General features: G+C 44.0%; 1 protein-coding gene across 3 annotated transcripts in view; it reads left to right on the top strand.

Moving 5' to 3' along the window:
* Positions 1–2,837: 2,837 nt before the first annotated feature.
* Positions 2,838–25,280, top strand: part of LOC138589303 (neural cell adhesion molecule L1.1-like) — a 54,871-nt gene continuing 32,428 nt past the window's right edge. For all 3 annotated transcript variants that reach the window (XM_069659528.1, XM_069659527.1, XM_069659526.1), the window contains exons 1-2: positions 2,838–3,029; positions 24,552–24,928. In XM_069659528.1, the coding sequence (XP_069515629.1) occupies positions 24,784–24,928 (145 nt within the window). In that variant the 5' untranslated portion in view covers positions 2,838–3,029; positions 24,552–24,783. The remainder of the gene's footprint in view (positions 3,030–24,551; positions 24,929–25,280) is intronic.

The raw sequence follows: 25,280 nt of genomic DNA, 5'->3' as shown, positions 1-25,280 counted from the left end.
CTGCAAGTGTTGCGAGTAAACAGTAATCTACTATGGCTGAACAAACAAAGAAAAGATGGATGACTACAGATACAACTTCAACAAGAAGTGAAAATCCAAAGAAGAAGAAACAAACTCGATGCTCAGATGAAGCAAACAGTCTGAAAAGGAAAGCGACCGTCAGCCAGGAAAATCAAGAGTTACAACCGGAGCCGACCGTGGACGTCTGGTTAAACTGGGAAGTGTGCTCCCACAGTTACCATGTATTGTCATTAGGTGGCGCCCAAGAGAAATGGAAATCTTTGAGCTTGTATGTTTAAAGATCTAATCTCAAAGATTTAAGTTTGGTTCTCTTTGGCTGCACCTTTGGCGAAAAACAAAACTAGAGGGAGGACACTTTCAGCAGACGTCTTTGGGTGGCTCCCTTTGATACGGTTGTAACTCTTTGCTGACGGTTGCTTTCCTTTAGACTGACCGTCAGCATTCACCTGAGAAACCGGCCTGCCGCAGGCGTAGTGATATTGGATTGTTCAAGAGAGAAAGTAGTGCCAAAAAATGGCACAGTTTATGAAATCGTAGGACGATGATTTTGTGTTGGAAATGGATCACCATCGCCTGCGTGCTGTTTTTGTAGGGTAAAACTTTTCGGCATCTCACTGGAACTACTTATTCTACGTTCAGGACCGGCCAGAACTTCGACCATGGGACTCGGTGAGTAAGCTAATAGCTTAGCATCCACTACACTACTAGCAACTTGGTGTCCAAAAATCCAAACTATGTCTTTAAATCTAAACTTTATTCTCCACAATTTGACTTCATTCTTAATATCCAGACTAAACTAAGTTAGTGAACAAGGTGAACAATATACGTTGTTAGCACCAGCATGTTAGCATGTGTGTGCTATAGTTGGTGCAGGAGCTGAACATATGGACTTAATTCAATAATTTAGAACAAAAGATTTTTGGAAATAGTTTCGAGACCTCTTCTGTAGACGTCTGCTCAGCAGCTGGAGTGCTGGTTTATTGCTGTTTTAATGCTGGTTAGTGTTAATAATAATGAGACAATAGAGGAGGAGAGACAGAGAGGAAAAAGCATAACAATAATCAGACACAAAGACTGGTCACTGTTACAGCAGCATGTACCTTCCTGCCAAAGAAAAACCCTCAAACACAGAGACTCTCCTCGTCCATCTGTCCTCTCACACGTTTCTTTCTCTCTGTATTTTACACACACACACACACACACACACACACACACAGGAAGAGTGGGGGTGTTCTGGCGGCCTGCTCTGTTTGGCAGATAGCAAAATGCCACATGAGTGTCACTGGCCTTTCTAGTCTGTGTATGGTAAAACATCATTTCTATGTTAGTGACCGAGAGGAAGAGGAGGAAGAGGAGGACGAGGAGGAGGAGGAGGAGGAGGAGCCAAGCGGGAAAAGCTTCCAGAGAGAATGTGAAGGAGAAGTGATGCGTACAAACGTGGGCTGCAGATGGCTGAGAGCAGGGACTAAAACTGATCTGATGCAACTTCACCGTTAAGTCGGTCAAATGAAGAAAGAAGAACAGAACAAAGATCACTTGGTCTAAATTCAGCAGCATTTGTTTACAACACAGTCAGCTGGTTTGAATTCATATGAACGTATTCATGAAAAAGAACAACATAAAACCCTTTTAAATGGGCCGACAGATAAATGGTTGCCTGTCCGATTCGTCTCCTCTGGGTTTTTGTTTGTTGCCCACAAACACTCTCGGCGCTGACGTCAGGACGTGTTTGTCTCTCGCCCTGCAGCGTTTACGAGGCTGCTGAGACTTTTGTCTTTGCCCACTCGCCCTGGCTCTGAGTTTGCTGCCCATTCTTGGGCCATTCGCCGCCAGCTCCCGACGGCTAAAGTTAGCAACAGTTGGCGGTTACTTTAGTTGTTTTTACATAGCTGTGTAAAAGTGAGGCCTGACCCTAGAAACACTCTGTGGCTTCCATTGTTGTGCATGCCTTATTCTTGTTTCATTAGTGGTCTGATGATGGATGTTTAAGGAGAACTGGGTACAGCGTGAAAAGCTATCAGTGTTTTCACTTAATCACCTGCATAGCTGCTGCGTCATGGCACCCAAAGAGCAAGCCTTACCTAAAACCCACGGCCCTGCCAACAGATTCTAATTAGTTCTCTTAAGAACTGCAGCGTGCCTTCTGTTGTCCTTCTGTATTTGCTACCACTGTTTTGTTTGTTTTGTTTGCAGAACGTTTCCATTGTTTTACTCAATGTTTGTGTTTTTAAATTAGCATCATTTCTGCTAAATGTTTTGGGCTGTGGTGGAATATGTCCCCTTGTTTGCCACCATATTGTTACTGTAAGCTTACCTCTTAATGTACAGAAGATTATATGTTTTAGTTTAAAAAGCAAAATAGATTTTACGCAAACATAATTACATTTTTAATTAGCAAAAGATTTCTTGTTGTAGCAGATTCCTCATTACGTTAAAATAACTGATAGCTGATAAACAGGCCTCATTTATTTTTCTACTGTTCAAACAGTTTGTGTTTTAATTACTTACTGAACCTTTACCAATTTAATGAGCCAGTTTAATGTAGGTTTTATTCACTGATATTCTTCCAACCAGCCGGCCACCAGTGAGACAAGAAAACCAGAACAGAGAGGAGACGGGGAGGGATGGAGAGAGGTAAAAATAGAGGAGGAGGGGGGTAGCATGGAGGTAAAGAGGAAGGGAGGGGCAGGAGCTCTCAGGGGAATACAGAGAGAGAGGGAGGGAGAGAGAGAGAGGCTGCAATGAAAGAGGCTGATGTCATCCTTGAGAAGCAGCCAATCAGAGCGTAGCAGTGAGGGAGGCAGGGAGGGAGGAGAGGCAGAGCTCAGAAGGGTGTGTTTTATGTACCACTGCAGCATCAGTGTGAAAAAGACACGAGAAAAGACACGACCGAGTGGACGGGAAAGAAGAAATAAAGACAGAGAAGAAGAGAGAGAGGGGAGCGTGACGGGAAGACAAAGGGATAAAAGAAAAGAGGAGCCAGAGGAAGAGACCAAACACCTGCAGAGGTAAGATGAAAACAATAGCGTACCACCATGCTGCTCGTGTCTGGGTTTCCATGCATGAATGTGTGTGCGCGTCTATATCGAGGTGTGTGTGGGCAGATGTGTGTGTGTGTGTAAGTGGGCTGTACGCTAGATGTGGGCTTGAGGGTGCGATGATGTCTTACATAATACGAGCTGTGCAGGGTGTGCTCTGAGATATGTGTGTCAGTGTATACATGCGTGTGTGGGTGTGTGTCTGCTTCCTCTGTCTGCACCTTCTGCCGTGAAAACACATGAAACGATCATTCATGATTCTGCATGTGTACGAACAGGCTCTGTGAGGGTCTTCAGGGAGTGTCTGCCTTGATTCAGCTTTTTAATCTCTCCTGTGTCATCAGCAGCGGCGTGTTTTTATTAATATTAAATGAAATGCTGCGCTACACAACATTATTGTGTTCAATTATTCACGACTGGTTAGTAGCGCACTTCCTCTCATGCTAAAACTCTCAGGGCAGCTTTCTGTCAGGTATGATTCCCTTCTTTTTCATCCTCCATATTTACACACAAACAGCACCATGTGCATCCTTCTCTTCCTCACTTCATACCGACCTCCTCACCCCTTCATGTCCTGCTGTGTGAGTTTATGTTGCTTTTAGTGGTGTTGAGATAGAGTTGAGTACAACAGGGCAGAGACTTGGACTTCCTCGACTGTCGGCTCTTATCTTTTGACGTCGGACTGCAACCGACGATGATTACCTCTGCTAAGGAGGTTATGTATTCAGTGCTGTCCTCAAGTGGGATTATAGTCAAACTACTGGCCAGATTTCCATGTAACTTGGAGGATTTGTGCAGCATGGGACAAGGAAGAACCCATTTAATTTGGGGGCAGATCCAGCTAAAAACAACAAGCAAATAATGGCAGATCTGACGGTTTATTTCGTCTCTGTTTCAGCAGGATTTCAAAAAACCAACTCGAGACCCTTTGACATGTTTTTTTGATGTTTAAAGCAGAACACGGCAGATGTGCACTTAAAGGAGATGACGTTTGAAAAATGTCACCACTTCTTCTTCTTCTCCTTTTTAATTGCAGCTTGATCCCTAACCCCCCTTTGCCAAATTTGCTTTGGCAGTCGTTGAGGGTGAGAAGCGTTCAAACACTACGTTTTGACCCTTCCAGAGGCTAACATGGGATTTTTGACACTGGGACAGATTTTAGAGGGAAAAATAGCAACAACTTTTTTTAACTGAAAATGAAATTGCACCTCTTCGATGTGAATATCTCACTGATATGATCTGGCAAAGCTGCTCAGAAGGCTGCAGATAACTTTATTAAAGAATATTTTACATTATTACAAAGCTGTGTTAAATACCTGATTCTGATTGGTTAATTACGGCATTCTGAGGTCTGCTATTTCTCGATAGCAAACCGTTGCTATGAAGAACAGACCGTTGCTAGGGATTCAGCTCTAATCCCACAATCCAGAGGACTAACTGTAATCGTATCAATCCGCCGAAAGGGAAAAAAGAAAAGAGACAAGAGAGAGGAGAGAAAGCGATAAAGGTTAAAAGACTACTACGACAGAGACGGAACATGAAGTAAACATCAAACAGAACGCAGTCGGGATACGGCGGTGTTTAAAGACGGTGAATGGAAAAGAAAATGTCAACAGACTCGGACAGTGACGAGACAGAAAACCTCCATCAGGTGCTGCGCTGACGAGATGAGGGCGAAAGTTCCCCCACTGCAGTGAGCAAAGCATTCTTCCACACAACATCTGTCTTTCATATTTTTTCCAGGTTCCTGTTTGCATGTTTACTCCTGAATTCCTCTTTTGACTCGTAGCAACATCACACACACACACACACACACACACGTCTCTCCTTCTGTTGTTTGCATTGTGGACTTTTTCTCACAGCGATTGCTTTGGCAGAGAAAATCACCTCAAATCAGGCCAGAACCCAAGAACAGGAGGAGGAGAGACTGAAGGAGAAGATGAGGAGACGGAAAGGTGATAGCAGGGGAGAGAACGGAGGAGATATGAGTGAGTGAAAGACGGGATAATTGGTGGAAATCAAGATTTGTGAAAGGGGAGGGGAAAAGATTTAGACCCAGAAGAGTGAATCCAAAAGAGCAGAGGGAAATGGAGGATGGGGACGGAGAGAGAGACATAAAATAGAAGTCTGAACTGGGAATGGGATGAGAGCGGTAGAGGAGGATGAGGAGGAGGGAAAGTTGGGATCGAATGGCGTAGGAGGATTTTTTAGCATCCCCCTCCTCTCCTGCTTGGCAGCAGTCAAGTTAACTGAAACCATCTGGTGGTATTTTATATCGGCGCTCGTTTGTACTCCACCTCCTCCAGACAGACAGAGCAGAGGACACATGCAGGGTGCAATAATAATGGAGGCAATTTTATTAATTGAAAGTCATTTTTTAAACAATGGTTCCTTCATCAGCCCGGCTTCCTAAGCCAACATTTACTCGTGCAGTCGAGAGAACCCTGCAGAGTAAAACGCCTCACGTGCATATTTCTGGATAAATCTATAAAGGAAAATTCAAACCGCATGTCCCAGACAACAAAAGAAAGCATTGTTTGCAGGGTAGAGATTTTTGTAGTATTATAAGCATGGTATTGTAGGATGTAAAGTCTGTTGTTTTAACCCTGGTAGGATGCTCAGCAGATTATACAGTGGTCAGACTTTTGCAATTTCAATAAAGATTTTTCAATTATTAAAGTGATTCAAGAAAAGACGGCTGCAAGTTGAGCTGTGGTCGTTCGTAAGGGTCGGCATTACAACAAGCTTTGGCTTTAAACCAAGTTCAGGGATCCTACGTCCTACGGAGAAGTGAGGAGCAGTATTTTCGTTTCCACGTCGTATTCCTTTTTCCAGTTTTCAGATTGCATAATATATATATTATCATAAATAAACAAATACTATGCTGTTCTGAACGAAGAAAAACAGACAGTCAGCAGCTCGAGCAGCGACTGTGTGTTCAGATCAAAGGTAAATTCTCCCTCCAGATGTGTCTGCTAAATAAACGCTGTCATCTCTCGGTTCGTCCCATCCCCCGGAGGAGCGCCCGTTCATCTGTCTGTGCTGAGTCTCAGTCTCACTGTAAACAGGAAGTTACACAGAGGCTGCACTCTGGCTTACTGCAGCGGGATGAAGCCCAAACAGAAACAGATTTTCTTGTGATCGACTTTAATTAACGGCTCTTCAGTTTGCTGAAAGAACAACATCATGATGCAGATTAGGAACAACATGAAGCTTTGTCAGGTCTGTCCTCACGAGGAGAAGAACACTACTGTAACATGAGACGGAGGGCGGAGCCATCGTCTATGATGCATTCAGTCAGGAAATCTAAACGCTAAACAGCTTTCGTGACACAGCGACAGGGAATTTGTCTCAAGTTGAATTTCTGATCTAGAGCAGATTGTTGCTGAACTTGCAGCAGATGTCTGTTTATAGAGATCATTAAGAAGCTAACTCATCATCAGATGACGCTGATGGGAGCTGTGATGTCATCATAGTGGATTATGTTCCGCCTGCTTTTGCTCTCCACACGGACGGTTTTTCCTGCATACGCCGCAACCTGCTGATACATGATTTGGACTGTACAGCCACAATGAATAACTGAGGGATGTTTGTTTGCAGAAAAATCATAAATGTTTAAAAGAAGACAGATACGGAAACTGTGTCAGACTTCTATTAGAGGGATTATTCTGTCCCTGTTGCACTAAAACACAAGAACCATCTAGTGGAAATGTCTCCTCAGCTTCAACTTAAAGGCAGGCTGTTGCTTCCTGTGTGTTTGTGCGAGTATCATCCTGTATCTGTCCTCCTGGTAGCATTTAGATTAGTCCGATAGTGCGTGGACTGAAAGGACGACATGCATCTCTCTTGTCCTGGCAGGCCTTTAAAGTCAATAACAGTCCCAGGAGAAAGGTTGAAGAAGCAGTTTGGAGCCAGACTAAAGCATTGAGCTGCAGGACAGCGGGTCAGAGGGGGAAGTCTGGGCCGAGAAACGAGATTAGTCTGACTTTTAACTCTTCTCTATCTCAGATTATGTCTTCCTCTACGATTCTCATTGTGCTTTTTCCTCATCCATCTTCATCCATCTCTCCCACGCCCCCGCTCCCTCCCCTCTGATCCATCTTTCCTCTCGTTTGGCCTTTCTCTCTCTTTCTATCCGTCTTGTTTTTCCTCTTTTCCTCCACAGAATGAGACCTTTGTGTTGAGATATGGGAGGAATGCCGCTCACTGTATTCTTGTTTTCCTCTCAGCTCTTCTTCCTTATGTTTTCGCCCTTTTCTTCCTCTTTGTGTGTGTGTGTGTGTGTGTGTGTGTGTGTGAGTGTGTGGTGGGTTGGGGGTGCATCCATTAGTTCGGATTAGACTCTGTAGGAGGGTCTTAACAGCCCCTCTGTGTTTGGGTTTTTAATCCCTTCAGAAACAGCTAATCTAACTTCAATGGCTTTAACATGCACAGTACACACATGTGCAAACAAACACACACACACACACTTCCTCCTGCAGATATGTGACTTGTGTCTGTTTTTATGGCCACTGTGGTTGAACCATGACAGGAGTCCATTCATGAGGCGACCTCAAACACAGAGGACACTTTATCAGCCAAATATCTGACCAACAATATCATCAGTCACAGCGATGACAAACGTCCACATGCTGCACAATGTGTCCGACTGTGACATGAAGTACAGTGACCGGCTGCTCAGTCATATCCCACATAAACTGACTCATGAACAGAGTGTTGGCAAAGACGTGGATTCATCAATCAATGGGAATCTTTCAGACAGGAAGCTGGTTAAAACAGGAAGCTCATTTAATCCATCATCTTTGTAAAACGCTGCAAACAATCTGATCGATATTTGTTTTTCGATAAATGCACGAGAGGACAGACTTGCAAAATTGATCAGTTTCTAATCATAAAATGTATCTGCAACATTTTAAATGGTCTTAAATGAATTATCTGTTCACCTACATGACCGTGAACTGAATTTCTTTTGTGCTCTTGGACTCTTGGTTAAACAAACAAAGCAATTTAAAGACACCAATTTCTCTTTTGCACATAATCTGCTGATTAATCAACAATAAAGGTCATATTAACTTGCGGCCTTTATCATTACCGATAGTAAATCCTGGGTAAATTAAAGTTAAATAAACTTGAACAGAGAGCAAGAGCAGCCTCACAGCAAAGTGCCCCAAACAACAAATTCTCCCCTCGTCACTGTCTCATGCTGTGTTTGAAATGCCATACTTTACTTGCAGTACGTACTGATTTGGCCAAATGTAGTATGCGGCATGCAAACAAAAGCAAAATGTGCAGTATGCCAAGAATTCCGGAAATGACGGCCAGCAGCAGCATTCCAGCAGAAGGGGGCGCTGTAGCTAAAGAAGCGGTGGTTATTGTTTACTTCCGCCTGGCGTAGCATACTGCAAAATGAATTTGAAAAGCTCCTCCATACTACAGACTACCGCAGAATGCAGTATATAGAACGTAGTATATAGTATGTAGTATATAGTACATAGTATATAGTATGTAGTATGCAGTATATAGTACATAATATATAGTATATAGTATGCAGTATATAGTACGTTGTATATAGTATGCAGTATATAGAACGTAGTATATAGTACATAATATATAGTATATAGTATGCAGTATATAGTACGTTGTATATAGTATGTAGTATGCAGTATATAGAACGTAGTATATAGTATGTAGTATGCAGTATATAGTACATAATATATAGTATATAGTATGCAGTATATAGTACATAGTATATAGTATGTAGTATGCAGTATATAGTACGTTGTATATAGTACATAGTATATAGTATGTAGTTAATAGTACGTAGTATATAGTATGTAGTTAATAGTACATAGTATATAGTATGTAGTTAATAGTACGTAGTATATAGTATGTAGTATATAGTATATAGTATGTAGTATGCAGTATATAGTACATAGTATATAGTATGTAGTATGCAGTATATAGTACATAATATATAGTATATAGTATGCAGTATATAGTACATAGTATATAGTATGTAGTATGCAGTATATAGTACGTTGTATATAGTACATAGTATATAGTATGTAGTTAATAGTACGTAGTATATAGTATGTAGTTAATAGTACGTAGTATATAGTATGTAGTTAATAGTACATAGTATATAGTATGTAGTTAATAGTACGTAGTATATAGTATGTAGTATATAGTATATAGTATGTAGTATGCAGTATATAGTACATAGTATATAGTATGTAGTATGCAGTATATAGTACGTTGTATATAGTACATAGTATATAGTATGTAGTTAATAGTACGTAGTATATAGTATGTAGTTAATAGTACATAGTATATAGTATGTAGTTAATAGTACATAGTATATAGTATGTAGTTAATAGTACGTAGTATATAGTATGTAGTATATAGTATATAATATGCAGTGTATAGTACAAAGTATATAGTATACAGTATGTAGTATGCAGTATATAGTACACAGCATGTAGTATGTAATATGCACTATATAGTACATAGTACACAGCATGTAGTATGTAGTATATAGTATGCCATTTCAAACAGCCTCAGTCACCTTTCATACCTCTCCTGGCCCCGCCCTCTTTGGATTGAACCATTGCAGGTGTAAGAAAAACCAGAGAGTAGAATTCCCACTGAAACAAAAGCAAAACACACGACAGCAACATGGAAAGACAAAGTGAGACACCAAAACACATCAATACAAATCAACGGTATCAAACATGTTCACGAAAAACTGTTTTATTCACTCAGTTTTGTTGAAACCACGAACAGTCCTCTAATTGAGGGCTCCACAGTGTGTCTGGGAGGCACCGGTGGCCTCACTGAGCCGAACGACTGCTGGCTGAAGGAAATGTGGGGCAGGGGTAAAGGTATGATGAAACCGTTTCACACAGCCCTACTCGCCCAGTTTAAATCTGTGCTGAGAATAAAACAGTGTTATGTCTGAAGATGTGATCAGACCAGAAAGGTACCAAAGTCCATCAGTGAATGGACACGAGTTCGTACAAGGCGATGCAAATCGCATGAATACATTTTTCCTATTTACATGAGAAATTTCCAAACCAAACTCCATTCAAAAAACAAGCATTTTAAAGTAGTTTTCTTGTCGTCTTGCAGACAGACCTGACAAAGCATGAACTCAGACTTTTTACCAACCTGCATCATGATGTCGTTATTTCAGCATCCTCTCAGCCTGTTTATTGTCATTAAATCTCAGTAACATCTGTTTGTTTTGGCTTCATAGCGCTGTAGCAAGACAGATCTCAGCCCACGTGTGACTTGCTAGATGCAGTGAAACTGCCGCTCAGCAGAGACAGATGGACAGGCGCTCCACAGCTGAAACAGAACGCCGGTAGTTGGTGTCCATCAGAGAAATCCTGGTGCTGATCCGAGCTAACAGCTCATCACACTGGGCATTGGTCAGCCTTGAGGAGCTGGAAGCAGCTGGAGAGTTCATCAGACACAGCAGGAGGAGGAGGGGAGATTAACCGGGCCTCCGGATGATGTTTTGAACCCTGACATGATAACTTTTAGTTTTCTAAATCTCCTTAAGGTCGAATATTTGCGGGTTATGTTAAACAAACTAAACTGATCTGCTTTCAAACTTGGGCAAGAACCCGAGGCAAACCCTGCTTTACTTTTGGTCCAAACACGGCTTAAAAAAGATTATAGTAACTAATATAGATATTACATTTGCCTGCAGCTGCAAAAATAAGTAATTAAGTAGTTGATCGACACAAATAAGTGCTCCTATTTAAGTTTTCATTTGAGTGAGACGTCACATTTTGCTTCAGAAAGTTGTTATATTTCACCGTATTACAGCATTTTATAGATAAATAATAATCTACTAATCGTGATAAAAAGCCACAGATTGATTGATAATTGGAATCCTCGTTAGTTGCAGCCGTATGTTTGTCTAATACTATTCATCTGAATCACCAGTGACACCAGCGTCAGTCAACACAGACAGCTGGTTGGCTGAAGGTTGAAGCATTTCTTGCACCTCCGTTTTGCCAAGAGGCTCAAATGAGTGCAGAACCAGTGTTAGGAAGAAACGTGTGAAATCTGGGAGAAGTCATTGTCTCCTGTAGCGTCTCCGCTCCTTCTGTTTGTGCTTTATGTCTCTGTACCTGCAGAAAGTCGCCTTTGTAACTTCATTAAAAGCCGACCATCTGTGTCTTTCTATGTGTGGGATGTTGCTGCGTTTTAAGAAGCTGCACAAAAGGCGGCTGCTTTGACACATCGCAGACCGGTCGTGTCAAACCAAGAGGAGAGGCAGGTGGGAAGTGAGACAATAGCCGGAGAAGGCGTGTGTGTATGTGCTTGTCTGTATGTGTGTGTGTGTGTGCGTAAGAGAGAGAGAGAGAGAGGTGAATCGAGGAGATGAAGGGAGTGGCACCGGAGAGAAAGCGAGAGAGAGGTGTGGAGGGACGGAGTGGGGGATGGGAGAAAAGAGGGAGGGGCAGCGTGGGGGATGGGGGAGAGAAATATTGCTGTGTGCTGCTGGAGTCAGGGGGTTACCATGGTGATGGGGGGATGACGGAAAGCGATGGGAAAGGGAGAGAGAGAGAATATACACTTAAACACAAATGCAAATTGACATTTTCTCTGACTGATTGAATAATACGATAAGCATCAAATCTCCGTTTAATTTAAACCTTCCTTCCTGTTCTCTCTGGGTGGGGCGAGGAGAGGGAGGAGGGGGTAGAAGATGCTGCGGAGGGATGAAGGAGACGCGGAGATAAAGAGAGAGGCTCTCTGAGTGGAGATGAAGAAACGAGATCTCCCACCTGGGAGCGGTGTAACTTGGAGAACTTGGCTTTTTAGGTAAAGGGCACGGAGACGAGGCAGACAGACATTCACTAAAGTGTTAGTCTTATCTTTATACGGTGGCCCTGAGAGGTCAAGCATGAAATATAGAACAAAACAAAAGCAAATAAAGTAAACATCCGTATACGACACATCCAGGGCTGCAAATACAGACACACAAACAAGTGGCTCAGAAAGCGGAGAAACGAGCGAATGATGAACAATATTTGTATTTAAACATTCTCATTGCATCCTTCAATAATTTACGATTATTCGAATTGCTTAGCTAATAATTAGCAAAAGGTCAATGCAATTTTGCACCAAAGATCTGCAATTATATCCAAGTCATGCAATCAAAGAAGCTTCACTATCCGCTCATTCTTATAGACCAAATTGAACTTTATTGTAACTTTTTCTGTGGTTTTGTGCAACTTTTAGTGTTTCTGTATTTTTCAGTCCCTCCAGGAAGTTGTGATGGTCACGCAAATATAACGAATTGCCACAACTTATCCGCAAATGTGCCCAATCATCCTGTTTCCTCACGCTGGTGAAGCCATTCACATCACCAAGTTTACATCGCAGGGCATCTTTTACTGTTTCTTTAATATGATTGAAACGCTGCGTGCAAAAGACGAACTTTTTTTTTGCTTTGAAGGAGACAGCTGATCCGTGTGATCGTTCCGCCTCAAACTACTCCAACACTCGATGTCTGAGTAGATCAGCATAAATGAAATAAATAATGTCGTCTGTCCTTTGCACATATGAAAGTGCACGTGCATCAAGAAATGATCATTTCATGGCTATTTAGTTTAGTTTCATTCAACTTTCACACATTTTATTTGGCGTCTTGTAACAGAAATAGACGGTAAGTGAGGTCAGAAGACAAACAGCTCACTCAGCCAATAGATGTCTTTATTTTCTTTTAAAAGGCTGCGAAATCGGGTATTTTGGCCGCAATAAAATGCTGCGGACTCCTGGAAAGACTGATTTGTATTTGAGATGCATTTTTAAAATGTGTTGTTGAACTGGTGAAAAAATGTCCTTCCTTTGCGCATGTTTAGTTTGTTTCCTGAGGTTGCAGTCCTTTCTTTATTCGCAAGCCAGCAACAATTCTTCACAAACATACCGACATCTAAACGTTTGTGTCTGCAACAATCATTATTTGAATTCTGGCACCATGATTTCCGGCCGATCCTTTGCGCTGGAGAGCAGCCGCCGGGCCTCGACCTCACACCTTGAAGATCAAGAGGATGAGGTGCTTATGTGAAGAGCCAGAATGAAAGCGCAGGGTAACTTCTTCTACCTGCCAGGAGGGATTAGGTGTGATGTGAGTGGCTGCTGAAGCTGCTGCCGGGGGACTGGCAGCAGCTGTAAAGAAAAAAGGCTCAGAGACGGAGGAGGCGAGCCAGACGAGCCTCTGGGTGCTGGTGGGTGTGTGTGGGTGGCCGGCTCAGGAGAGACCGTGCGTAGGCGGGTGGATGATACTGTGTGTGTGAGATTAACACTGGAAACATGTCAGTGGAACTCTTCTGCATAATGTAGAGTCATTTTCTATGTAGGCTTATTATCGCCTCGGGCCTCACAAAGTTTTACAGCCATGATCTCAATGCTAATTTAAAGCTGCTATAATTAATAGATTTGCCCTTAAAGATTAAATCCAGTATTTTTAAACCTGGGCCCTATTTTAACTTATGTTTTTGGGTCTAAAAGAGAAATAGTTTAAAAAGTTACTGCAGTTGATTGTTTCAGCTGGCAGCCATGAAACAGGCTGTAATGGCTGCAACGTAATTGTTTGGATCAAAGGTCGTCCACTAAAAGTTCTTGTTGTTTCCACTGACAGGCTCAGATTGTTCTTCTAAGTGTGTGACAACATGACAGAAAGGATCCCTACAGAGATAGACCTTTTTGTTTGGGTGAAATCCTTTTTTTCTAAACAGAAACAGCTGTTACGTCGCTCTTTTCAAAACCACCAGACTCCATTGACAGAAACAGTGATTTTACCTGGCAGAACACAGGAGTTGCTGGTCTACCACTGCCTCGAGCGGTTAGTTAGTTTGTGTTATTTTGTGGCTTTGGTGTGTTAATGTTTAGGCTCCAACATAATATTTAACACAATAACACAAAAATACTAACAAATTGAGGCAGCAGCAGACCAGCGACTCCTGTGTTCTTCTGGGTAAATTCACTGTTTTTGTCAATGGAGTCTGGTGTAACGTCTGTTTGTGGTTAAAACAATCATCTTCCTCTGTAACAAAAAGGTCTATCTCTGTAGGGATCCTTTCTGTCATGTTGTCACACACTTAGAATAACAATCTGAGCCTGTCAGTGGAAACAACAAGAACTTAAAGTTGACGCACTTTGATTGGAGGCAACAATAAAGTTGCAGCCATAACAGCCTGTTGTCTGGCTGCCAGCTGAAGCAAGCTACTGAAGCAACTCCAAAACTGTGTGTAACTGTAGTAATTTAGGCCCCAAAATGTGTAAAAGAATTAGCCTTTAAATGGTTTGCTTGTAATGAACCCGCAAACACACAAAGGAGAAAAGCTAATGAAAGAAGAGAGGAAGAAGAGAGTCGTCAGTCTTGCTCACTGATTTGCTGGTCAGCAGTGTTTTAATGGCGTTGGTTAACTGGGCCTGCCGCAGACATGTGATATACGATCATGTCGTGTATTGATTGACATTACAGTTGAGGAAACCGTCCCTCCTGCAAGAACAGTTTACCCTGTAAGCATGGAGGCTTCACAGCATTAATCTGAGTTCATCTCTAATTATGTTCATGTTTTAATCCGGACTGTGTTTACATCATTTGATTAGATTAATCAATTATTAATCCAGTAAGAGGATTACATCATTTTAAACCAGCTTCCTTCTGTAAAGGAGCTGTTTCATGTTATCATTCTGCTGTAAATTCATTAATAGTTACTGTATGACTCTTTCTTTCTGTGTTTCTGTGACGGCGGTGATAGATGTATGGCCTTGGGTTGTGTTTATACCGCCCTGAGCGCTCTGTGGCACTGTGGCCTTTCACAGCTGGTGCCGCTCGCCCCTCAGCTAAGCGTAACAGACCCCAGCCGGGCCGGGAAGCCACCCAGCGAGCGCGCTGCTGTTTATCCAGGAACATACCGTCACTAATGACTGATTTATGCGCTCCTACGCAGTCGCTTCGTTTGTCGTGTGGAGAGAGGCAAATCAGAAACAAACACATGATACTGGCTTTGTGTCTGCAGAAGTGTGTGTGTGTGTGTGTGTGTGTGTGTGTGTGTGTGTGTGTGTGTGTGTGTGTGGATGGAGGAGGGGGTAATCCAGAGGTGGCTAAACAATGTCACGCCAATAAGAGCTGATTTGAATGTGAAAGGCGTTGGGTTGAGCTGTGGGACCAGCGGGGTGAAAAGTCTCCCCCGTCAAATCTGAAAGGCAAATAGACAGAAATGTACATTTCTCTACACTGGAGCTGGAATCATCGTCAATTCATTTCATACGTTGAGTTTTTTTGTCGTATTTGAAGCACAAAAAGTAAATATTGACGAGCTTCAGCTTCTTACATGTGATGACTTGCTGCTTTGCTTTGCTCATAAATTGAATACCTCTTGTTTTCAGGCAAATCAAGATGTTTTATTGTGACATTAATGAGTTAAAGAATGAAAATATTGGTTAGCTGCAGCTTATTTCAGCGTTTCTTGTAAGCTATGCTGTATGGGATGCTAATAGGATAAAGCTAACTCTGCTAACGCCTGCAACAAACATCATTTCATTGGTCATCACTACACCTGGTGTTTTGTTCGCTGGGTGTGAGGAGACGGGCTAAAGCTAGAGCGCATGAAAAGTCTGCAAGCTATTTGATCATCAAACACACACGTGTGATGGAAGGACAGATTGTACTTGTAGCGCAACTGGCTACGGCTATGCTAGCTGCTCTGCAACACCTCTAACATTCAGCTAGCAGGCGAACTTTAGTATTTGTACAGATATACTAGGAGCGATGTGGCAGCTCAATGAAGGAGTGAGAGTGGGAAAAAAGTGGGAAACAAATGAGTACCATGGCGAGCAGTTAATCAAACAAGAGCTATGTCGCTAAGCCTGTTAGCTTACACGTGGAGCGAGTTTAGGCATCGTCAGTAAGGAAAACTAAACGTGATGTGACGCTGAACTTAAACACAGAGGTCTTTTGTTCTGAATCCCGGATTTTAACATTTTTTATTGCATATTTTACAGTTTAATCACCTGGAATTTTGATAGACTTGTTTGGGCTTTGGGTTTCATTAAACCAGACTAGGTCAGAACCTAGTATGTGGCTGACAGCATCAGGTCAAAGTGCGCTTTTGTGGGCAATGTGTTACAAGGACTGTCCTTATGAGGCCGATGACAACGTGTTTGAAAGCAGGTGCGTGCTGCTGACATAAGTGAGGGCAGCGGATGAGCAGCGGACGAGCAGCGGACGAGCAGCGGACGTGCAGCCCGCCGTCCCTGAACAAAGTATCCAGAGCCGTATAGACAGAGAATCGCGTCAGTGGAGGTCCAATATGCTCCATGATCCGCCATTGCGATGTTGCAGCTCTCTCTCTACGGCTGTCAAAGTACCGTCACTCAGTCAGTCAGTCAGTCAGTCACATACAGACCCGTGTGTAGGGCTGACCCCCGCGGTCAGACAAAAACAAGCACAGTCCAAAAAGCAGACATCTGTTGGATGCAAAATTATTAACCTATAGGCAGTTGGTTGCACCCGAATTAAGGGTTTTACGGCAAAGCACGTCATGTTTTCTTTTCCCCTGAGCTATAACATTATGGACTATTTTGCTTGCTCTTTGCGTGGAAGCCCAATAAACCCAAACAAAGAGCTGGACAAATTAAAGTGTCTACCTGAGGATGGCAAAGCTGGTTTGATTCATCCGGATAAGAACATGCATGTCTGTACCAAATTTCATGGCGATCCATCCAATGGTTGTTGAGATATTTCAGTCCGAGTGGTGGTCGGCCAAACGAAAGACCATCCAACATGTCTGTCTCTTCAGCCAGCGTTATAAAAGTCTGCCAGTGATCATAGCCATCACCGGGACATTATGCAGGCAAATCTACTGTGTCTCGATTAATGGGGGTTGGATGCCCTTCTCTTTATTACAGCTCTTCTTTTATGGTTGAAGCTGATAAGGGCGAGGACTCTTCTAGTTTAAGCCTTGCCTAGAGCATTTTCACAGACATGACACTGGTGCAGAGCCAGAGAAAGAAGCTGCACACTCAAACAGTATGGCAGAAAAGTAGTTAACGACGGCAGAATAGAGACGAACAGAGAGGAAGAGACAGACCGCAGCGGGTGGTTGGAGGCTTGTCAGTTGATGTGCTTTGTTTCAAACACTGAAAGCTCCTCGTTTTTATTGAGTTATTCAGCTCCTCTCTTCCACCGGGACTCCCAGTCTTGTTAGACTCGGACACAAAGAGAGCTGAAGGCAGACACGAGGCTGTGGGCGAGATGATGACATCACAGGGCCGACTTGTTCTGGGTATATATCATGCCATCATAAAGCAGGAAACAAGTGAGTGGGTCAGTTACCAGAAGGATTCTGCTTCTCGGAACTGAAAGTGTTGAAATCACGTCTCATATCTGGCCGATGACACATCCAGCTGCAGAGGGCATCCAGACAACAACAGATTTTACTGCCTGTACAAACAAAAGTTCATTGATACCACGAGTCCTTTTCTGAAGGCCATAAATTAGTTTCTGAAAATAGGACATTTTCCTTCAGTTTCAGTATTTGATAGTGAAAATAAAGGCAAACTGCAGTGCACTCTGAGCACACGGATGGGGTATCCAACACTGTCACAAAAAGGTGAATGGCACGGGCAGTTCTAAATAAATCAAAATCATGATAAATGTCATGTTAATAACACCTGCAATAGTAGTTGTTTGACAGTGAAGACAACAACTCCCAAGATCCCACTCTCCTTCACGACATCATCAAACTATGTCTTTTGTTCCTGTTTTGATTGAGAGACCGTTGGTGGAGGAAATGACCCTGCACTCACGTGTTCGTCAGAGCGTTCCAGCTCCCGAGTTGGGAAGTCTTTCTTCCGACTTGTGATCACAAGCTTCAAGTCATCATGTAAACATCATGGACCCGATAAGATAATATTTTATTGTTCAGAACAAAAAGTAACTCTTTGTAGACAGCTGATGGTTACAACCTTACACCGTGTTAAAAATGACAAATAGAGCCATTCCATCCATCCATCCATAATCCTGAGCAAGTTAGCCCAGGCGTCCCTCTCCCGAGCAACATTTCCCAGCTCCTCCTGGGGGATCCCGGGCGTTCCAAGGCCGGGTGGGATATATAATCCCTCCAGTGAGCTCTGGGTCTACCCCGGGGTCTCCTCCCAGTTGGACCAGCCCGGAAAAACCTCCACAGGGAGGTGCATCCTAATCAGATGCCTGAACCACCCCAACTGGTTCTGTTCAGTACAAAGGAGTAGCAGCTCTGTTCTGAGCTCCCTCCGGATGTCTGAGCTCCCTCTCCCTGAGGCTGAGCCCAGACCGGCCGAAAAAGATTTTGAGCATCAAGCCAACTTTTACTTTGGTCCAACATGTTTCTGTGTTACATGACAGAAAGTCTGTCAACCTCGGAATTTGGGTTCCAAAATGTTCTTTAATTTTCCAAGTTGTTCTGACTTGACGAAGTTTTCATGGCCACTTCTTCTGTCAGAAATTGATATTTCTGATTATCTGACCCCACCTGAATGCAGCGTTTCATTCTGTGCTTTAAAGTAAAGATGCCTTTGTTTTAAATCAATGCACTAAACATGTCTTCACGTACATGATAACCAACCGAGAGCTGCAGGGCTGTCACACAATCAAAGGTCTTTAATAATGTTTGTTAGCTGCCAGCAGACGCAGAAACATCCTGTAACATTTCTCATTAGTCTGACATTAACATAATCCTGATGAGGTTACGTTTCCCTCCAAACACACGGGGTCTCCAAATTAACAGTATATAAAGGTTACACACACTCACACACACACACACACACACATACACACACAGGCATGTTTAACTCAGTGGTGCTTTATTAAAATGACATTTTTATTACATATTCATGAGGCCGGATGTGAAGGACATCAGCAGTGTGATCTACAGACTGTCACACACACACACACACACACACACACACACACACACAAAGATCAAATCACCTATACGTTGCTCCAGGCTGCAGCATGGTCAGCATGTGTGTGTGTGTGTGTGTGTGTGTGTGTGTGTGTGTGTGTGTGTGTGTGTGCAGCAGTAAATGTGAGGTATGTAATGAATAATGAATTTAGGTGAATTTAGGTCACGCTGCCAACTGGGAGTGACAAACTGGGAATAGCTCTTTCTTTCCTTGTCTTGATGCGTCTGTGTGTGGGTCTGTGTGTGTGTGTGTGTGTGTGTGTGTGTGTGTGTGGGTGTGTGTGGGTCTGTGTGTGTGCACTGAGGGGGAAGTATCCTCCTCGGTCTCCCCTCTCCCTCTCCTCCTTGCCTTTTACCTAATCTCTGCATCCACACTTCCCAATTCTTTCCTGCAGATCGGAATCTATCAATGAATTAATTTCTCGCTCTGCCGCGCAATGTCCGTCCACCTGCACCCCCCCCTTCTCCCCCCTCCTCCCCCGCTTCGCCTGCACTCTGTGATCCCCGCCCCCCTGATCCCGGCTCCTGCCTCAGGCCTCCCAATAGACCATCCCACCTGCACCCGCCCTGCCTCCCCTCCCTCCCCTCCGTCCTCCCGGTGGACTGGCTGGTCCACCTGCCCGTCCCTCTAAAGCCCCTCAGGTTCTGTGGGACGGTTCGGGACTCTGGGGGAGGCGGGGGGAGGAAATTGGTACAGTATGTTCAATGTTAAGCGATACAGAACGGAACAAAGGCCGCCTGCAGGGTCTGAACGGCTCTTAAGTGCTGTCTATGAGATTTACAGTATGTATCACACTGTCCACGTCCAGACGCGCTTAAATGACGCGCCTGACTTTTTTGCATATTCTATTAGAATTGAGTATAAAGATTGACATACTGCATGTTTCAGTGTCGCCTCCTTTTATCTCTCAGGGTTAAATGAGTCCAAACATGTCTGTTATTTATAATGTAAAGCTACACCAATCAGCCATAACATTATGACCACCTGCATAACATTGTGTAGGTCCCCCACAGCCCTGACCATCGAGGCATGGACTCCTCTAGACCTCTGAAGGTGTGCTGAGGATCCTTTAAGTCCTGTATGTTGCGAGGCGGGGCCTCCATGGATCGGACTTGTTTGTCCAGCACATCCCACAGATGCTCCATTGGATTGAGTCTTTGTGTCCCTCAAACCATTCCTGAACCATGTCTGCAGCGTGGCAGAGTGCATTATCCTGCTGAGAGAGGCCACTGCCATTAGGGAATACTGTTTCTATGAAGGGGTGTACTTGGTCTGCAACAATGTTCAGGTAGGTGGTACATGTCAAAGTAACATCCACATGAACGGCAGGACCCGAGGTTTCCCAGCAGAACATTGGCCAAAGCATCACACTGCCTCCACCGGCTCACAACTTTGGCAAAATGTTCACTTGCTGCCTGACATATCCCACCCACTGACAGGAGCCATTGTAACGAGATAATCACCTGTCAGTGGTCATAATGTTCTGGCTGATCGGTGTAGATCAGTATGCACAAAAACCTACTTTAGATCTCCGTCTCTTGGAGTAACTTCTTGTCAAACAAAAGGTGTATTTGTTCATGCTTAGCCTATATGTAACCCGTAATGCTCACCTTGTCAATTAGCATTTACAAGCACGATATAAACAAAGAACTTTGTTTGTAAGTTGGCTGGAAAAAAGTGTTACACCTTTAAGAACAATGAGGTATGAAACCAAACCTCTGCACCTTCTATCCTGGTGTTTAGACACACAGCACTGTGGTCTGTACATGGGACAAATAGGACATGAATAAGGGTTCAAACATGGACCTTTATGTGTATGAAGTGTTGTTATATATGAAAGTCTCCCATGGTTGTGCGAGATGTTCCACCTCGCAGCCCTTCAAAGATCTTCCTGCACATCACTCGTCTCTTAAATCCTAAATCTCCTTCGTCTCCTCTAACGGCTCTCTGATTTAATGTCTCCCAGTCTGATTTAATTTAAGAGGCCGTAATGCGTCCCAGGCGATGAAAGTAAAGCCTTTAATGTCACTGTGCACCGTGAATCGAAGGCTTCTCATGTCAGCAGAGGTCAAGTGTCTCTGAGATGCAGCCTGAATAAAAACACACAAACACGCCCGGGCTGTGAAAAGAGACGCTCCTCCGCCTCCGCCGCCGCTTCCTTCCTCGAGTCTGTAGATTAAGACTTAATGCCTTAATGAGCGCCGGCCCTCCCCCCCGCCTTAACTCAGCCGCAGTAGGAGGTCCATGAATATTTAAATGAGAGGAAGTCAGCGTGAATAACCAGAATCACAGTACTAACTGTCGGTGCATGTGCACGGTGTGTATTATTCCTAGAACTGGAGCATGCTGGGAAATATTTCATCACCCATCATTCATGTTCTGCATGTCTGCTACATTTTCTGTCTGCCCTCGTTACATGTGAGGAACCCCGACTGTGGTCGTTACCGTTCCCTCATTAATGCTCAACACACACACAGAGAGAGAGACACACACACACACACACACACACACACACACACACACACACACACACACACACACACACTCCTTCTGTCCCACTGTTCTGTTTGGATCATTTATTTTGTAAATAAGCCTGGCAGGTAACAGCAGCCCCAAGGGCCGGGGGGCAGGTGTGTGTGTGTGTGCGTGTTTGTGTGTGTGTGTCTGTGTGTGTGTGTGTGTGTGAGTGTGTGTAACGGAGAGAGAGAGAGAGACTCATAACTGACAACAACAGCAGACTAGATGGGTGAGGGTCTGACAACAATAGGAGTTGAAATGGGGGTCATGTATGTTTCTTGCCTATATAAGCCTGGCAGGTAACAGCAGCCCCAAGGGCCGGGGGGCAGGTGTGTGTGTGCGTGCGTGTGTGTGTGTGTGTGTGTGCGCGTATGTGTTTAAGTGACCATGAAGCAGGGCAGATGTGTTTGTGTGTGTGTGTGTGTGTGTGTGTGTGTGTGTGTGTGTGTGCTGGAGGACAGGTTGCGTAATTATTACATGTAGGAGGGGGTCTATATTAGCCAGCTGTCACTCCTTACCCCTCACCCTTTGCTTGAGTGTGAGTGTGTGTGTGCGTGTGAGTGTGTGCGTGTGTGTGTGTGTGTGTGTGTGTGTGTGTGTGTCTCTCTTCGTTGAGCTCTGGCAGAGGACTGCGGCCGGTTCCGCTCACAGATTGATAAGTTATGACACCTCCTGTCACCTCCTCTGCCCTTGTTGTCTGTTCATGTTTCGAGGACTCCAGTATGAGCTGCTGGTGTCTCTGCAGTCCGACCAGTTTGAGCTCAGCAGGAATTTCGTTATCATTTTCCTGAGCCTTCGTCGTCATCGATGCTGTGGATGACATTAGAAATGTTAGAAATGAATAAAAGTTTAAATAAGAGACTTAAGAACATTACAGCACAAAGTATCTGTTGACAAAATAATACAAATAATAAATATGGAAAATAAAGTCTTTATATTGAAACATAGAAGTCTGTAGATGTTGAGAAAAGAGACAGTTCATTCTCATGACAGTTGCCTTAGCTGTGATGTTAGCATGCTAACACGCTAAGCTAAGATGTTTAACATTGAAAAACTTTGAACATTAGCATGACTGCATTCTAATATTCAGCATGTTGGCCTCTCAGAGCCACTAGCATGGCTGTAGACTTAAGTCATGTATTGTTTGTGTCGTGTTACAAAATGTCACTGAGCTAACGGCTCAGGCGTTAGAAGCCCTGTAAGTTTTGCTTGTGCAAAAAGACAGGACGAGTTGTCGGCCTGCTTTCCTCTCTTCCGTTCTTCTTCACATGCCCCATTAGTTAGTCCCTTTCAAGCATGCTGAATATTTTCCAACATTGTCCAGGTGTGAAAGCAAACCGCCCAATTCTTCACCCCGACTTTACGCAGACTTTTTCCTGCCAGCCTCCGAGTAAAATGTCCGCTTGAAGTCGGGGTGAGCCGGTGTGTGAACGCAGCAGGTCATAGCGAGCGAGTGGGCGGGGTGATGACGTTTATATCATGTGCCCGGTGTGAAACCAGAACAGATAACAGGACGATTAAAAACATCTGAGGTTGAAGAAGAAGGATCGTTTACAAGACAAGCCGATGGCCGATTGTTCGCCAGTTTTGGGAGCCACAGCGTACTTTTTACTTTTTGGAAGATTTTAGAGGCAGACTGTCTTCATATTTTCTGGAAATTGTCAGGAATGCATGAAAAGGTGCTGTCTCTCAATGACGTGCTCTGATTGGCCGAAAAAGCTGCAGACAAGGGACGACTAGTACCAAAGCTTCAGGACACAATGCAAACTTAGGGGCCACAGACTTTGGCCGATGGCTGGCTGACGCCCTGGTGTGTCAGGGCCTTTAAAACAGCTGCAGAAAGGTACCTGACAAGGTGATGATGGGGAAACATCTGCAAAAGGGTGCCTTGATACAGACGATAAAGAAGACGTCAAAACAGATGCTCAAAGCTGAGCCTAAGGGCTACCTTGTGCTTTCCTTTGACTAGCATTAGTTAGCCATTAGCACTTCCTTCTCTAGAAAAAAAACGTTGCAAGGGAGCATCATAAAAAATTTTCCCTGTTAAATGTGGCTGACAAAGGAAATCTGAGTAAATAAACACAACTTCCAGGAGCTCAGGTTCTTCTCCAAGGAAGACAACAAGCTGTGTCTTCGGTTCGTTTATTCATCAGAGGGGTCTCCTCGGATCGTTCTGCCCATAAACGGAGCTGCAGCCTGATTTCCAGCTTTGAAGCGCCTGTCAGTTATTTTTAGACTGACTGCAAGTTTTTAAAAAGTGCAGAGAGGGTTTTGAGAGGATTTCAGGAGCTTTAATACGTCCCACGGAGGAGCGTGTAATCCCTCACTTCAACTGAAAACAAGAAAATGTCCAAAGTTGGAGCACGGAGGTTTTGGCCTGCGTGTCGAGGCGGAGACATAAAGGGACAAAAGGGGGGGAAGGCCTGATCCATCTGTGTCTGCCGTCACCCCCCCTCGACACTCCTGCTGTCACGGGTCAGTGTTCAGTCAGCAGCCAGGGACAAAGGAGGAGATGTTTGGATGAATGAGAAAGCAGTCGATACGGCAGAAACACACACACACACTCTCCCTCTCTTTGTAATGTCATTAGCAGAGAAGATGTTTCCTGCTGCTTTGATCTGATCTTCTGTCTTTATCAGGATGACCTCATCCCTCCGTCTTTACACACACACACACACACACACACACACACAGAGGCGTCCATTGTGTTAAATTTTAGGGAGACTTCTTTTAAATATAAGCATTAATGCAGACATCAAACATCAGCCCGGGAGTTAATTGTGCATTTTTAATTTGTAGGTCAATATTAATTCAGAGCAGATTAATATTTGTCTTATTCCTGGATGATTTATGTTTGATGAAATTAATGATGTCTCTGCTTTCTCTCCTTGTCCTGTGCCCCCCCGCCCCGTCCTCCCCCCTCCTCCCCTCTTATGCCTCCTTTGTTCTCGGGTCAACCATCTCCCCTCCTTCCTCCTTCTTATTCTCTCCTCTCTCCAGCCGGAGCAGGGATTGTGGCCCGACGGAGAGCCTCATACAGAGCCTCGCTTTGGACTGTGAAAGCAACAACACACACACACTTAAAGCGCTGCTGTTTGCTCGTCTGCGCTCTCCAGAGGGTCTGGGAGGTCCCTGGAGTGTGTGTCTGCTTGGGTGCATAGGGTGGGAGGGTTGTTTTATGTGTTGATGAGTGTGTGGGTGTCTTGCGTCACTTTTCATGGGACATTGAGAGATGTGTGTGTCACAGCGTCGGTGGACGGGCTATAGGGGGCCGAGCTGCCCCGCCCTCCCCATGATTCTCCTCCTCCTCCTCCCGCTCTCCTTCCCCCCCTCCACGCCTCCGTTCGCTCAGGGAGCCATCCAGATCCCCGAAGGCTGTGAGTACTTCTCCACTGTAAACATCTCTCACTGTTACAAAGCAAGATGTGTGTGTTTCCATATTCAGTGTTCAGACTGTTCTCCAACTCACACAGTAAAGCTCTATAACAAATAACACTCGAGTTATGTGCAGCCATATGCACGGGGAAACTAAACTGTTGACACTAAACGATACCTGTAAAAGGGTACCTTCAAATGGTAACCAAAATGTGCCTTAAAACAGGCTTTAAAGGGTGCGTTAAATTAGACACTTGAAACAAGCTGAAGGTGCCTCAAACAGACCGTAAAACTGAAGCTAAATGCTACGTTAAATAGATGCTAAAGGCTCTCTTTAAACATCATTTAAAGGTA

The sequence above is a fragment of the Semicossyphus pulcher genome, unplaced genomic scaffold (genome assembly GCF_022749685.1).
Source record: "Semicossyphus pulcher isolate SPU_LCO1_2020_fin unplaced genomic scaffold, fSemPul1.0.p SCAF_13, whole genome shotgun sequence".
Taxonomy (NCBI): Eukaryota; Metazoa; Chordata; class Actinopteri; order Labriformes; family Labridae; genus Semicossyphus; species Semicossyphus pulcher.
The sequence above is the reverse complement of the archived record's forward strand: the minus strand, read 5'-3'. Positions and strand labels throughout refer to the sequence as shown.